At 50.0% G+C, this 15,391-nt stretch overlaps 1 protein-coding gene across 2 annotated transcripts; it reads right to left on the bottom strand.

Annotated features, from left to right (window-relative positions):
- Window positions 1-3,181: 3,181 nt before the first annotated feature.
- HAUS5 (HAUS augmin like complex subunit 5) lies at window positions 3,182-13,160 on the bottom strand. Of its 2 annotated transcripts, XM_082605830.1 has the most exons (20): window positions 13,023-13,111; window positions 12,368-12,500; window positions 12,202-12,264; window positions 12,077-12,109; window positions 11,921-11,945; window positions 11,217-11,322; window positions 10,978-11,137; window positions 10,418-10,487; window positions 10,244-10,326; window positions 9,694-9,751; window positions 9,420-9,544; window positions 9,154-9,235; window positions 8,897-9,027; window positions 8,505-8,667; window positions 8,207-8,287; window positions 7,960-8,105; window positions 7,588-7,699; window positions 7,378-7,510; window positions 5,989-6,121; window positions 3,182-5,829 (listed from the first exon to the last, which is right to left on the bottom strand). In XM_082605830.1, exons 2-20 carry the CDS (start codon window positions 12,388-12,390, stop codon window positions 5,712-5,714), a joined length of 1,845 nt encoding a protein of 614 aa, XP_082461956.1. In that variant the 5' UTR covers window positions 12,391-12,500; window positions 13,023-13,111; the 3' UTR covers window positions 3,182-5,711. The 2 variants fall into 2 exon arrangements, with proteins under 2 accessions (XP_082461956.1, XP_082461955.1); XM_082605829.1 differs by lacking the exon at window positions 12,368-12,500 and having other exon boundaries at window positions 13,023-13,160.
- Window positions 13,161-15,391: the final 2,231 nt, after the last annotated feature.

Below are 15,391 nucleotides of genomic sequence, written 5' to 3'. Positions count from 1 at the left end.
AATTCTTTTGCACAGGGGATGTCTATTCTACCCCCTTTATTTCGTTATTAAATCGTTTGTATCAGTACGGACTCATGGATATTCTATACTTTCGGTTATTATATAATACCACTTTAGTTATTTTCCTGCTCAAATTGTTCCAGCTTTAAAAATCCTATTAAAGTCTTTTTTTTAACCTGAAAATTTCCCTTCTCCTGCCTTTTTCTTGCTCCCTCTTTTCTTTCTTCTCCCCCCACCCTCTCTTTTTTTGTCTTCTATTTGTTGCAGAATCTGATCAATTGTCCTATAGGACGTCTCACACTTTGGATTTAACTAATTATGTTGTTTCACTTGTTCCTCACTGCCTCCTCTCCCTTTCTTATTTATTGCAGTGACAGAAGCTTGATTAGATTTAGGTTTAATTTGGTAAAAGAATAATAAGAGGTAATCCTACTGTATCCCATCAGGAGCACATGGTATCTGGTTGTCCTCCTTTGGTGATGCCAAGAATGATCAGCAGTGTCATCCTGTTCCATCCATTTAAAAAAGCTCAATCAACCTTTCCATTAATAGTTTTAGCAGCACTTGATCATCATTACCTGTATCTATTACTTATTAACACATGGAAGATAGTGGTTTTTGAATTTTATCATTCTCTCTGAAATTATTAGTGACTTTTATAAACGTCCTCCTTATCAGGAATTGGGTTACTTGTTCACATACAGGAAAGAAGACAGAAAATGCTTGATTCTTTCCCTATTTTATGTTGGCGGGGGCGGGGGGGGAAGAAATGAGTTGGTTACTAACACCCTTCAAAGGTGATCAGTGAGGAATGTGTGTGTGTGTGTGAATATCAATATGAACTGACATTTTCAAACATATTTATGTGCTTCAAGTCATTGCAGTCATTCTTTTTCTAAAGATTTATTTATTTATATTTTTTTGGCTGCATCGGGTCTTAGTTGCGGCATGTGGGATCTTCACTGAGGCATGCGGGATCTTTTGTTGCAGCGTGCAGGCTCTTCCTTGTGGTGTGCGGGCTTCTCTCTAGTTGTGGCATGTGGGTTTTCTCTCTCTAGTTGGGGCACACAGGCTCCAGGGCAAGTTGGGCTCTGTAGTTGTGGCGCATGGGTTCCAGAGCGCGTGGGCTCTGTAGTTTGTGGCGCGCGGGCTCTAGTTGAGGCGCGTGGGCTCTATAGTTGTGGCACACGGGCTTAGTTGCCCTGCAGCATGTGGGATCTTTGTTCAAACCCGCGTTCCCTGCATTGCAAGGCGGATTCTTTACCACTGGACCACCAGGGAAGTCTCCATTACAGTCATTCTAATTGCTGCTCAAAATGTCCCATCTTTAGCCAGTGGCAACGCCTTCATACTGACTCCTGAGTCCTTTTGACTCAATCCCAGTAGTTTTGGAGGACGTCCTTGCTCTCTGGTACAAAATGCTTCATACTCATTTTGCACATTTCCTGCCCAAGACCTAGAATCAGCTATTTCCCCAAGGATCCCTGGTTCCTTTGAGTCAGAAATGGTATTTAGAGGTCACAACCTGGGCACTAGGGTTGCTCATTGTTACTGCGTTGTCATATGTAGAGCTTTTCTGTGGACTTAGCTAGGGAAATATATATATATATATATATATATATATACATATACATATATATATATATTACATATATATATATAATACATATTTATATATATTTATTATTCGTATTATAGTTTAGAAAGATAAAACCCCATGAGTTCATTCTAATATTTCCAATTCAAATGAAAGATTACGGGGTATTACTTCTTTGATTTTAATTTGTATCTCTTTTCTTCTTCTTTTTAAAAATATTTATCTATTTGGCTCTGCTGGGTCTTAGTTGTGGAAGGTGGGGTCCTCACCGACACGTGCGGGATCCTCAGTTGCGGCATGCAGGATCTTTTAGCTGCAGCATGCGGGATTTTTAGTTGCAGTATGCGAACTCCCAGCTGCCGCATGTGGGATCTAGTTCCCCGACCAGGGAGCGAACCTGGGCCCCCTGTACTAGGAGCCCAGAGTCCTAGCCACTGGAGCACCAGGGAAGTCTCATGTATCTCTTTTCATTTGCATTAAAAACTTAGTCCCCAGTAACATTAGCATAGCTACATATTTGCTTTAGTCTAATATATAATTTCAAAATATATGATGTTGGGTCTCAAAATTTTAAACTATGTATTTTACTAAAGTAAAAAAAATCAGTATTATTATAAACAATAAGACTATGTGAAAGTAGGTTGCAGACATCATCCTTAATATTTCAACACACATTCTCTAAGAACATTCTCCCACTTAACCACGATACCATTATCACACCAAAGAAATTTTATAAAGATACAGTATTATACAATATACCAATCTCTCATTTCTCATATTCAAATTTCCCCAGTTGACTCAAAAATGTACTTTCGCGGGACTTCCCTGGTGGCGCAGTCGTTAAGAATCCGCCTGCCAATGCAGGGGACACGGGTTTGAGCCCTGGTTTGGGAAGATCCCACAGGCCGCGGAGCAACTAAGCCCGTGTGCTACAACTACTGAGCCTGCACTCTGGAGCCCCCAAGCCACAACTACTGAAGCCCACACGCCTAGAGCCCGTGCTCCGCAACGAGAAGCCATTGCAATGAAGAATAGCCCCTGCTCGCCGCAACTAGAGAAAGCCCGCCTGCAGCAATGAAGACCCAACTCACCCAAAAATAAATAAATTTAAAAAAAATTTTTTTAAATGTACTTTCTGGACTTCCCAGGTGGTCCAGTGGCTGACTCTCACTCCCAATGCGGGGAGACCCAGGTTTAATCCCTGGTCAGGGAACTAGATTCCACATGCCACAACTAAGACCTGGTGCAGCCAAATAAATATTAAAAAAAAAAAACCGAAACCCCACAAAAACAACCCTCCAAACCAAAAAAAAAAAAAAACAAAAAAAAAAAAAACCCAAAATGTACTTTCAAACGCAAATCATTAAAAAAAAAAAATCTTAAAACACCCCACCATGATTCAATCAAGATTTTGCATTGCATTTGGTTGTCATGTCTCTTTTAATCTAAAACAATCCCCACTGTACCCCCACTGACTTTCTGAAGAATATGATCTAGTTGTTTTGTACAAGGTCCCACAACTTTTATTTCACCCAGTATGTCTTTGGGATAGATTCCTTTAAGTAGCATTGTCTGGGCAAAGAGTAAATGCTTATATCATTTATTTTAATTAAAAAAAACTTATTATTTTTTGGGTTTTATTAATTTTATTTATTTATTTATTTTGGCTGCGTTGGGTCTTCGTTGCTGCGCGCGGGCTTTCTCTAGTTGCGGCGAGCGGGGACTACTCTTCGTTGCGGTGCGCGGGCTTCTCACTGCGGTGGCTTCTCTTGTTGCGGAGAACGGGCTCTAAGCGCGCGGGCTTCAGTAGTTGTAGCACGCGGGCTCAGTAGTTGTGGCTCACAGGCTCTAGAGAGCAGGCTCAGTAGTTGTGGTGCTCGGGCTTAGTTGCTTCACGGCATGTGGGATCTTCCTGGACCAGGGCTCGAACCCATGTCCCCCATATTGGCAGGTGGATTCTTAACCACTGCGCCACCAGGGAAGTCCAATAAATGCTTATAGAGTTTTGCTGGAGATCATCCCACAGATATTCCATATTGCACATCCACTGATATATCAGAGTGCTGTTTCCCATAGCCTTACCAACAGAGGGAGCTGCCAAAATTACAGGTTTCCTTTTTCCAAGTCTGGTAGGTGAGAAATGTATCAAAGTGGGGTTTTAATTTGCTTTTCTCTTACAGAGTTTGAACATATTTTCTGAGAACTGTCCATTCATATATTTTGCCCATTTTTCCATGGACTTGGAATTTTTCTTTTCCACTTTGACACTACACACACACACATACACACACACAACCTTTTATGTTATAAACTGCAAACATTTCCCCCCAATTTGTCATTTCTTCTTACTTTGCTTTTTTTTTTTAACCATGTAAAAGTTTCTTTTTTTTGTCAGTACTTCCCCTTATTGCATCTGGATTTCAAATCATATTTAGGAAAGTTTGTCCAACTTCTAGTTTATAGAGGAATTCACCTTCATGGAGCTCATATTTTGTTTGAGGACAATAAAAGATAAAGTAAAACAGCGTATGTTAGAAGATGTGTTATGGAGAAATACTGAGCAAGGACGGGGGTAAGGACCCTCATGTTCAGTAGGGGGGTGGCTCGGAGCTGAGATGAAGAGGAGGGGGGACACTAAGGTGGCACATAGGAAGGCAAACGTGTAAAGACTGGGAAAGAGTAGCCAGGGATAGGAGGAGAACTGGGAGAGTGAGGGTGCTCTGGAGGCTAAGAGAGGAGTTATGGGAAGGGAGGTGGAAAATCAGGTTTAAAATCTCAAAGATGTCCAGTATCCCTAATTTGTAAACTAACTGCAACCCCAATAAAACCCCCATCTATGTTTGTATTTCTTCTGGAATCAGGCAAATTGGATATAAAGTTCACTTCATTTGGGAGAAAAACATAGCAAGAGACAGGGACACATTGAAAAATAAGAGCAAGATGGCAATCAGCCATTTCAGGTACTAAGACATATTACACAGCCTTTATAATTAAAACACTGTGGGGATGGCACACAAGAGTCAGACAGACAATGGACTTGGAGAGAACACAGATGCAGCCAAATTAATCATGGAAATTTAGTGTATGAAAAGGTGGCATCTCAAATCACCTAAAACTACTTTATAAAGTTTAGGTATGTAAAGTTCTACTTTATAAGTTGAAGATATTCACAGTGAAATGCAGCGATCTAATCAGTACGGCTAGATTAGTTCTGAAAAATCTATACACCTGTGTAACCCCACCAGCTTCCACGTACAACATATTCCCAACTCGAGAAAGTCTGTCTCCTCCTTGGTTGATCCCTGCCACCCAGCCCTCCTTCAGAGGCAATCACTGCTCTGAATGAGAATTTTAATAAGTGCTAGTGAGATATATTTAAAATAAGACAAAATTGAATCCATTTGGATAAATTCCAAATGGCTCAGAGATTTAAAATTTACATTTACAAAAGAAATTGTATAAAACTAGAAGGCAATGTCATCTCTTAAAACTTCCCCTCTTCCAGCAGCTGCACTGCCTCCTCAGCCCTCACACCAACGCATCTGAACTCAGGGCCTTTGCACGTGCTGTAGTCTTCCCCTCTGCAAGCCTTCCTCAGATACACGTGTGCTTCCTTCTCTCTCTACCTTTACAGAGTGTCACCTTTGCTGTGTAGCCCTCTATTTAAAAATCACACCACTACAACCGCTTTTTCTCCACAGCAGTTCTTCCACATACTAAATATTTTGCTTACTTATTTTGTCAGTGGTCTGTTCTCCTGTCCTAGAATGACAGCTCCCTGAAGGCTGGGACTTCTGTCCATTTTTTTCAGTGCTGGATCCTCAGTATTTAGAGCAGGTGCTTGATTACTTTTTGTTGAGGGTAAAAGTGACGAGGAGAGTTTCAGGTAGGGTGGGGCCCACAGTACCCCATTCTCTTGGCTTTAGCGGGATGATAGGACAGTGGCAAGGCAACTGAGAGGAAAAACAGAACAACCTGTGAAGGGGGACGGCAGGTGTGGGGAGAGACAATGGGCTGATGCATCCAGGCAATGCTTTCTTCCAAAAGTCTTAAGGGAAGTGAAGTGTTGGGGTGAACAAATGCGAAGCTCTGGACTTCTTTTTGAGCCACCTCTTCATCTGCACAGCTGCTGCAGGGCGCCTTGGGCCTGGAGCCAGCGCAGCTGCCACTGGGGCAGGGACAGGCCTTGGCAGAGCTCCCCGGAGAGGGCGGCTTGTCCCGGCTGCTCCCACCTGGAGAAGGGGATGGCATAAGAGGGAAGGCCTGGACCTCCAGACCTTCACTGGCCTCCACTCAGCACCATGCTCTGCTTGTCATCAGCGCCCCCCTGCCCGGTCTAAGTTCTGCCTGTTCCGCCAGTCAGCCCCCACCTCATCGTGTCCCCCTCTCACCAGTCCCCCACAACTCCCTGCAGCTCGGGGATTCGCTTCAGTGCTTGTTTCAGCAGGTTCTCCAGGCGCTTCAGAGCCCGCCCCAGGTTCTCTTTCTGCTCCTTTTCCTGGGATGCCCAGATCTGCAGCAGCTCTGCAGGTTAGAAACCCGGGGGGCAGCAATGAATCCTCTGGCTCCCTGGTGCCTTGCAGCCAATGGGTCACCAAGTCTCCAATCATCTAGTCTTCACCTGAGCATCTCTCCTAATCCTCTCTCCTCCCAGGTCCTCTTACCACGTGCAAGCCCACCATACCTCAGGCGTCATTCTGAATGCCTTCCTCCCTCCCCCTGATGGCCCCTAAGTCTCCATGGCCCAACCCTCAGTGTCCTCCCTGCTTCCCTACTTGTCCCCCAGCCTCCCTCCTTGGGCCCAAACCTCAGCCTCTTACTGGTCCATCCTTCACATGGCAGACAGAGTGATCTCACAGCCTAAACCTGATCCTTTCCCTCTCCTGCTTGGAACCCTGCAAGGCTCCCCAGAGCCCCGAGACAGAGCCCAGGCTCTCAGCCTAGTACTTGAGGGGTGCATCACATGGCCTCTGCTTACTACTCCTGAGCAAAGCCTCACCTGTCCCCCAGGGCCCACTGGAGACACCATCTTTCCTCCTGGACAGCTCTCACCTCTTTCCCCATTGAGCTCTCAGGGCCAGCACATGGCACATACCCAGCGAGTGCTTGCTAAGTGAATCCAGAAATAAATGACTTTTCTGAGTTTCGGCTTCCTCTCTGTAAACTGGGGTCTTATACTCCCTTCCCTCATGGTAAGGACTGGAAGACACTGTGCATGTGCAGATAACAGTGACTAGAATCACACCAGAGGCAGAGTGCTTACTGCAGCCAGGCATGGCTCAGTACCCTGTTTGGGTCACCTGACTGAATCTTTCCAGCATCTCTGTAAGGTCTTATGATTATGCTTATTCCACTGAGGAGGAAACTGAGGCACAGGGAGATCACGCAGCAAGGAAGAGGTGGGGCTGAGAAGAGAATCCAGGTAGTTTAACTACACAGCCCAGTTTTTAACTACTCAAGTATACTATTGTTTGGTGATGGATGAGTATTTGGCAATTCAATGAGCAGTGCTGCCTAATGGTTAGGAGCACAGACCCATGTTAGATGGCCTGGATTCAAATCCCAGCTTGGCTGTCTGGGCAGCTACCAAGCCTTCTGCTTCTCAGTTCTCTCCTCTGTAAAACGGAGAGAACCCCTGGGCTGCTGTGCAGATGAAACTAGTGAGCATGCTCAAAGCACTCAGCACACTGTATAAGCAGTGGGTATTTGTGATTTCTTCTGGATGCTGATGGTCCTGGGAAGGGGCTGGGATGCTGGATAAGGAAGCAGGGCAGGCCTACCCTGGGTGGATGGTCCTGGCGGCAGGCTGGTCTTCATGTGGAGCAGATACCAGCATCGGAGACTTCGCTGGTCCTGGAGGAACAGAAGGTCCTGGCGAAGAGAGGCAGCCTTCGGGAGGAGCAGCTCCGGAGCCTGGAGGAAGGGGGAAGGACAGTCACCTGGGGTGGGGGTAGGGGTGGGAAGACGGGTCCTAAGGGACAGGCACTCACCTTCCCTGCGGGCAGCCCCAGTGTGTGGCTCAACATGATGAGGCTGGAGCCTCTTGGGGATGCAGGATGCAGCTGGTGGATGGATGGCAGGACCGTAGGGAGGGGCTGCAATCTGTGGGGGAAAATCCAGGTTGGGTGGGGCACTGAGAGGGAGGCTTGGGTTCCAGAGGTTCTGGGGGCTGGGAGCTGGACTCAGGAGGCCCAGGAACTTGGAGGTGGGTCTGAGGACTAGGATTCCAGAATGGGGCTGAGGACCTGAAGGTGAGGTCTGGCAGCCTGGGAACACTGGGAGGACTGGAATTGTTTTTTTGGAGTGGGCCCAAGGAGCGACAGTCATCCATGGCAGGGGACATGGTGATGGCCCAGTCTCACCCTCCAGGGCTGTGCCGCAGCAGGGTGCCAAGCATAAGATGGGGCAGATGCTGGGCTTCCTCCTCTAGACACCGAAGCAGCTCCTGGCTCTGTGGTGCCACCATCTCAGATGTGGGGACCACTTTTTGCTGAACCAAAGCTAGCACCTGTGGGGAAGGAAAGGGATGGGAAGGGCAGTGTGAGGCCGCTTAGCCCCCTCCCTAGGAGACCCAGCCCTATCCAGAATTTGCCCCAACTCCCATCTCACCTCCCCAGGGCTCCGGCACAGGCTCGTCTTGCTGGCTGAGTTGCCCTTGATGAGCAAGCGGACCTGTTCCTGTGTCTCCTCCTAGGCAACAGAGAGGTCACGGAGATGGGCTCCTTTTCCTTGTCACCTTCCAGCCTCTGCCCCTGCTCACCCCTTTGCACAGGTCCTGATTCCTCTTGCGAGTCTCACCCTGGCCCCCTCCCCTCACTAGGAGGCCCAGTTCTGGATCTTAAGGGTCCCAGCCTCACTCTGGCCCTCCACCAGGCCCTGCCACTTCTCCCAGAGTCCCGCCTCTCACCACCAGTTGGCGCCAGTGCAAGATCCGCTGCTGTTTGGCCTGGAGCTCCTGGAGCAGAAGCTGCCGCTGCCCAGCAGCCTCCTCCAGCTCCTTGCTCATGGCATGCAGGGCCTTGAGTTCTGCCCACAGGGCAGCGCTCCGGAGCCCCAGCACCAATGCTTGCCTGGGGCATGAGTAGAAAAAAGCAAAGGAGAAGGAAGGTGACTAAGACTCACCGTGGAGGAGGGAGATCAGATCTGCAAGGATGAACAAGGAGCCATAGCACAGGGAGACAAACCAGGAGAACAAGCAGGGATGCAGAAACAGGAGCCACAGGTGCAGAAAAAGTCCAATAACCTGAAACCTCTGGGAGAGAGATGGCCTAGAGGTCTCTGCCCATGGAGACCCCTCACCTCTCGCTGGATCCCACGGTACATCTCTCCATCTCCTCCATCAGGCCCTGGAGGTGCCGGGTCAGGATTTGATGGTCCTTCAGGAGGGGGCCCCGCTGGGTGACCAGCGCAGCCACAGACTGCCAGCCCTCCTGGAGCGAGGCACAGAGTCAGGATGGGCATGGTCCCTGGGGTTGGGGGCTGGGGGAAGGGATCGAGTGGGTTGGGAAGGGGATGGAGTCCTGGGAAGGATCCTGGGAAGGAGTCCTAGGGGTCACCTGGATGAGATGCACCATGGACGGCAGGGCCTGGCTGGAGTCGGGCTGGTCTGGGGCCTGGGAGCTGAGAATAGGGTCCGAGCTGCAGAGAGAGGAGACCTGTCCCCTTGCCTGGGTCCTTGGGGGTAACCAATGTCAGCCCACCTGCCAGATTGGTTACTGGATTTCAGTTCCACCCCCAACAGCAGGTCACCCTGCCTGGTCCTGACCTGTCCCAATTTACCCAGCCCCGCCCTGCTCTGACTGTGGGAGCATCCACACCACACCTGGCTATCTCTGTATCTTGGAGCTCATCCACAGTGCACAGGGACTGGATCTCTGCCTCCCGCTCTGCAGCCAGATGTTCCAAGGCAGCCAGGATGTGGCCCGGAGGGTGGTTTGTCAGCAGTGTCTGGTGAGGAGAGGAGTGAAGTCAGGGCAGGATGGAGGAGGGCTACGAGCTGGGACTCCATGGAGAAGGGGAAGGGATCAAGAGTTAGGTCCTGGCACCCTGAGGTTTACGTGGGGCAGAGGGTGTGGCCTTTTTGAGAGCCCCCTCACCTCCACTGAGCTAAGCCACTGCTGGTAGGAAGTTCCAAAGAGATCATCTCGAGGGGTCCTGTGGAGTTGGGGAAGGGGACAGAGAATGTTACAGAACACATCAATTCACCCTCTAACGATCACCACCACCCTATAAGGTAGGGGTTGTCATTATCCCCACTTTAAGGATTGGAAACCATGTTCTTTCTCTACGCCTGTCAGACTTGAGTTCCCCACTTAATATCAACTCGCTGGTCTTGGGCCCCTTCACGTGTGCTGTTTACCTGGAACACCCTCTCAAACGTTTACCCTCCTCACCAGAGAACCCGTCCTGTCTCCTTAGCTGGGTAAGGCATTTCATTTGGGTTCCCTGCGCCTCTCAGGCCTCCCCACCCTCTGACAGCCCTAACTACCTGGGTTGTCACTGTCTACGATGGTCTGTTTCCCTCTTTTCCCAGCCTGTCAGGGCAGGGCCTGGGCTAACACAGCCCGGAGGCCCAATGTCTGTAACAAGTGACTACCCGCAAAGCCCAGGTTCTTTGCATGGTCTCGGGGGTTGAGGGATACTCACGGAACGCTGCCTCCCTTGGCCCGAGGCATAAGGAGCTTCTGCAGGAACTGGGTCCGGAGGCTGCAGGCTGTTCGGACATCGCCCTGTGAAGAAGAGAGTGTAGCATGAGGAGGGCCCAGAGGTCCACCGAACCCCAGGCTCCCCACCATTTCCCCCATGGCCCAGGACTCTTACCAGGACCACAGGCTCCAGGCTCAGGGCTGCTGATGTCAAGGGTCCAAAGTTTATATCCACTTTGGCCTTCCTGGAGAGAGGAGTGCAGTTGGGGCTGAGGTTCCTGGGAGGAGGGAGCTGGCAGCACAGATGTCTGCGTCCCCTCTTGCTGCCAGCACAGCTAGCCTGGATCTCAGAGGCCAACCCCAAATTAGACCACTGTCATCTCCTGGCTAGATGACTGCATTAACTTCCTCCTCGGTCTCCCTGCTCTTGCCCACTGCAGTCTGCTCTCTACCCAGTTGTCAATGATCCTATTAAAACCTCAGACAGATCATGTCACTGTTTTGCTCAAAACCCTTGAAAACAATGTGATGTGTCCCCATTACACTCAGAAAAACAATAATGGGTATTAGAACTCTTCTAAGCACTCCGCGTGATTTGACTCACTTAATTATCATACTTACCCTGTAGAGTAGGTATTATTATTATCCCCATTCTATAGAACTTAGAAACTGAAGTCTTTAAGAATGTGTCTACCCAGCCTGGTGAGGGCTTCTCCCTGGACACCTGAGGCTTACCTCTCTATGTCCTGCAAATGCTTGAGTTGATTCTGCAGCTGCTGCATGGGACCTTGGAGCCCAAGCTGCTGTCTTTGCATGGCCCCAGCTTGGGCCCGGAAGAGGAGAGCACGACGCTGGGTGTCTTGCATGCTCTGTAAGGCCTGCTCCATGGCCATGTCTGTGAGAGGAACAGGGGCGGCCATCAGTACTTTCCTTAACCCCGTTCTGCTGCCCATCTGTCCAGCCCCATGGGTCACCCTGAGCCTCAGTCTCTCGCTCCATCAGCTCCAGGCTCTGGTCTAACTCCAGGATCTCTGCCCGCAGGTGGGCAACAGCGGCTTCCAGCTTCAACTTCCGACGGGCCTGGTGGAATCAGGTACAGGGTCAGATGCATGGCCTGGCTGGGGCTCGGCCTGGCCTGACTGCCCTGTGTGGAGCAGCAGTCTCTTACCTGCCCAGTTAGGTGGCAGAGGGTTTTCCCTAGGCAGTTTCGGTGCCTGAACCTCTAGGACCAGAAGAACACTATGGTACTATCCTGTCCCCGTCCTTCCTCCTGGGATTGCCTCATCTATCCTCCCACCCTGTTTCTTGTCTCTGTCCCAGTCCTCATCTCCCCACTGAGCCCCACACCTGGGAGTCCTGAGGTCTCCTGGAAGCCTCTCCCGCCCCAGATGTCACCTGGGCACCATGCACACATTGGGTCCCATACTGGTCTCAGTATCTCTCCCAAACCAGTCTCTTCTCCCACCAATCTCACCAGCTTTGAAGCCCCATATCCATGTCCCCCCAACCACAGCTCATACCTTCTCCCCCTAGACTGTAAGCCCTGTGAGTGCAGGGATCAGGGCTGTTTTGTGACACAGTGACCCTAGCATCACCCAGCATAAGGCTGGGGCTAGAGCAGAAGGTCTACAAGTCCTCTTTTTGGATGAAAGAAAATCTTGCAGCACATGCTTCTCACCTCTGGACTGTCCTGGTGGCCATACCTGGGGAAGTGAGGCCAGAGTTAGAGGATGACAGGGACTTCCGGGGGAGATGGGAGGTTGAGGCTGTGGGCGGGGACATGGCTGGAGGGGGCTGGGGAAGACAGGAGGGGACAGCTTTGAGGACCAGTTACCAGAGCAGGTTTCCCCGGATCTTCTTGACATTCCTGTAGTGGAGAGGCAGGAGGAAGGGGAGTTACTGTGGGACTCGCCTAGGTCCCCTCCCCTGCCACAGCTTCCCTCATGCAGCCAGGCTCACCTCTGGCTGTGCACATGCCGCAAGACGTAGGCCCAGATATCGGCCCCCTGGCCCAGACACAGCCTGTGGGAACAGTATGTAAGGGGATGCCTGGGACGCCACACAGGGTGGAGGATCTTCATTCGCTGGGTGGTGGGGGGTAAGGTCTTTACTAGGGAATTCTCACCTCTTGGGGGAGGGAGGGTACATACTTTTGGGGGTAAGGTATTTCCTCCTGGGGAGTTCTCAGTCACTGAGAGGGTGGGCTTCTCACTGGGTGTAGGGCTATTCTCATTCCATGGTGGAGTGCTCCCTTTCTCCTGGGAGAGGGTTATCTCCAGTCACTTCCAGAGGTGGGGGTGAGGGCTATACTGCCTGGAAGGGCTCTCTCATTATCAGCTGTGGGTCATCACTCCTCTACATTCAATCTTCAATGGGGTGGTCTTTGCTGACTCCAGAGGGTCCTCACTGGCTGGGCTGGGGTGTGTGGTGGGTGGTGAAGTGCTGCAGGGACAGCCTTACTCTGGAGATCCAATTTCCCCACCGGGAGGGGGCCTTCATTACTAACTCATGAAGGATCCCCACTGGTGCAAGGGACCTCATTCTGGGCGGCCTCACAGGATGGGCGCGGGAGTGTTGGAGTCACCGCCAGGACGTCCTCACACAGTTCAGGATCCTCTGCCTGGATTTACTACTCGGGGGGCGGGGGCGCCCTCAAGGGTTATCCTCACTCGGGCAGAGGGGGATGGGGAGGGCGGCGCGTCTTAGATGAAGATGTGGTTCTCACTCCCCGGGACTCTATCTCCAGGGTGGGGAGTCGTCACTCCTAGAGCGGCCCTCACCTGCGCAGCGTCGACTCCGGAGCCCGGGCAGCCACGGGCGCCTCCATCTCTTCCGCCGCCCAGCAGCCTAGTTCCCGCGCTTGCTGCGCTAACTCCATGACAGCGCCTCAGCCGCCGCCTCCCGCCCCTTCTTCAAGTGTGGCTTCCGCCTCTGACGTCACGAGTGCGCCGGAAGTGACGCCATCGATCGCCAGACAGGCTGGGGCTTTCCGGCTCTGCAAGGTCTCAGAGCCGATCTACGTCTGTCTTGCTTGAGGGACCGGTCCCTCTGAGTGGAGATGAAAGGGGCGTGGAGAAACGGTGGGGACCGCTAGCCTTCTGCGTCCTCCTTCCTACTACCATCTGTTGCCTAAGAGACAAAAGGTCCCCAATGCCTCCCTTCATTTTCTTGACAAAATGGGACTTTCATCCCAGGAGGATGAGAGTCAGGCGAGGAGATGCCAGATTTACTGCTTTTTGATTTCAGAAACAGGGTGTCAGATCTGAGTGAGGGATAGAGGGCAGATGGCATGACCCTAATATCTCTCTGGCATGCTTTCTTCTAGGTATTCGTTCGTCCTTACCATTCTGTAACATGCGTGAGCTGACCCTGTGCTGGGGACACCCCGGTGGCTGAGACAGCCCCAGTCTCAGCTACTGGAGCCCCAGCTACCAGTTCACTGAGGGACACAGATGCATCACCAGGTAGGGATGGTAGAACATAAGCAGCAGGGGTGGGTCAATTTGGGACACAAGGAATGTGAGAGGTCTATAGAGTGCCCCAGAAAGCACTGGATACTAGGGCTGGAGTCCTGGAGAGTCCACTCAGTCTCAGACATGGCCGTGAGAAATGGCAACATTCAGGGACTTTGCATTCAATACGATTGCCTCGTTCATCAGTGTCCTCAGTGTACAGAGCCTGACAGTACAGAGCCTGACGCTCTAAATAGTTGTTGAAGAAACAAATGGCAGGAAAGGTGGTGAGGGTGAGACTAAAGCTGGGAACCCTGGGAGGAGGATGGAGCAGGATGAAGGGAGGAGGGGGTTTAGCACAGTGCTGGACCACTGTAGGGCTGTGGAGAAGAGAGGAGACCGAGTGGGTGGGTCATGTGAGGTTGACTGCCTGTTGAGGGTTGAGATCCAGGGCTCTAGGCTGGGGATTAGGTGGAACAGACCTTGAAATGGGGAGGTGAGAGAAGGGGCAGCTTTGGGGGAGATGCTGATAACAATGTGACACTCTGTGGGTGTAAGGAGTCAAGGGGACATCCAAGGGTCAGCCGAGTCTCTAGTCCAGGGACAATGGGACCATGAGGTCACCACTAAATTGCAGATTTCGAAGAGAAGCTGAGTTCAGCTTCAAATTCTTCATAAGGGCTGAGATGCAGAAGAGGGTGCCAGGGGCTGATGTAATCCAGATGGGCTTCCTGGAAGAAAGACTAGCAGCTGCTGCTCCACCATCCTGATTTCTCAAGTTTCCATTTCTTTCAAACATCTCCACCCTTCCAACCCCTGTGGGTTGTTTTGCTGTTAAAAAAAAAAAAGAAAATCAATTAGCATGTTTGCCAAGGGCCTCTGAGCCTTTCAAAGGACGTTAGACAGTATTGGCTGTTAAAGGAATGAAAAGACAAGTCACAGACTGGGAGAAAATATTTGCAAAACACATATCTGATTATTGATGAGTATCCAAAATGTGCAAAGAACTCTTAAAACTCAACCATAAGAAGATAAATAATCCAATTTAAAAATGGACAAAAATTATGAACCGATGTCTCACCAAAGATGATATACAGATAAATGCAAATAAGCGTATGAAAAGTTGTTCAACATTATAGGTCATCAGTGAGCTGCACATTAAAACAATAATGGGATACCTCTACATACCTATTAGAATGTCTAAAATCCAAGACAATGACAACACCAAATGCTGCTGAGGATGTGGAGCAATAGGAACTCTCATTCATTGCTGGTGGGAATGCAAAATGATAAAGCCGCTTTGGAAGACAATCTGAAAAGGCTGTATGCTATATGATTGCAACTATGTGGCATTGTGGAAAAGGCAAAACTATAGAGATCAGTAAAAAGATGGTAATGGCCAGTGGGTGGGGGGTAAGGATGAAAAGGTGAAGCACAAATGGTGATTTTTTAGGAGGGTAAAACTATTTTGTATGATACTGTAATGATGGATATGTCATATTATGAATTGTAAAAAGCCATAGAACTGTACAACACAGAGTGAGCCCTAACGTAAGGTATGGATTCTGGTTAGGAATAATGTTTCACTCTTGACCATCAACAGTAACAAAGGTACCATCCTCCTGCAAGATGGTAATAATAGGGGAAAATGTGTGTGGAGGGAGGGGACGTAGATGGGAACTTTATTTTTTGTGTGG

This window comes from Mesoplodon mirus (genome assembly GCF_964341445.2).
Source record: "Mesoplodon mirus genome assembly, chromosome: 19".
NCBI lineage: Eukaryota > Metazoa > Chordata > Mammalia > Artiodactyla > Ziphiidae > Mesoplodon > Mesoplodon mirus.
The sequence above is the reverse complement of the archived record's forward strand: the minus strand, read 5'-3'. Positions and strand labels throughout refer to the sequence as shown.

Bases quoted from the DNA above. Each gene is read 5' to 3' on its own strand.
- HAUS5 (XM_082605829.1), bottom strand. From the start codon at position 13,120: ATGGAGTTAGCGCAGCAAGCGCGGGAACTAGGCTGCTGGGCGGCGGAA. The intron at 7,700-7,959 runs GTGAGACTGGGC...TTTCCCCCACAG, and splicing joins CTGCGGCACAGCCCTGGAGG to ATTGCAGCCCCTCCCTACGG. The intron at 7,511-7,587 runs GTGAGTGCCTGT...CCCTTCCTCCAG, and splicing joins TGGGGCTGCCCGCAGGGAAG to GCTCCGGAGCTGCTCCTCCC.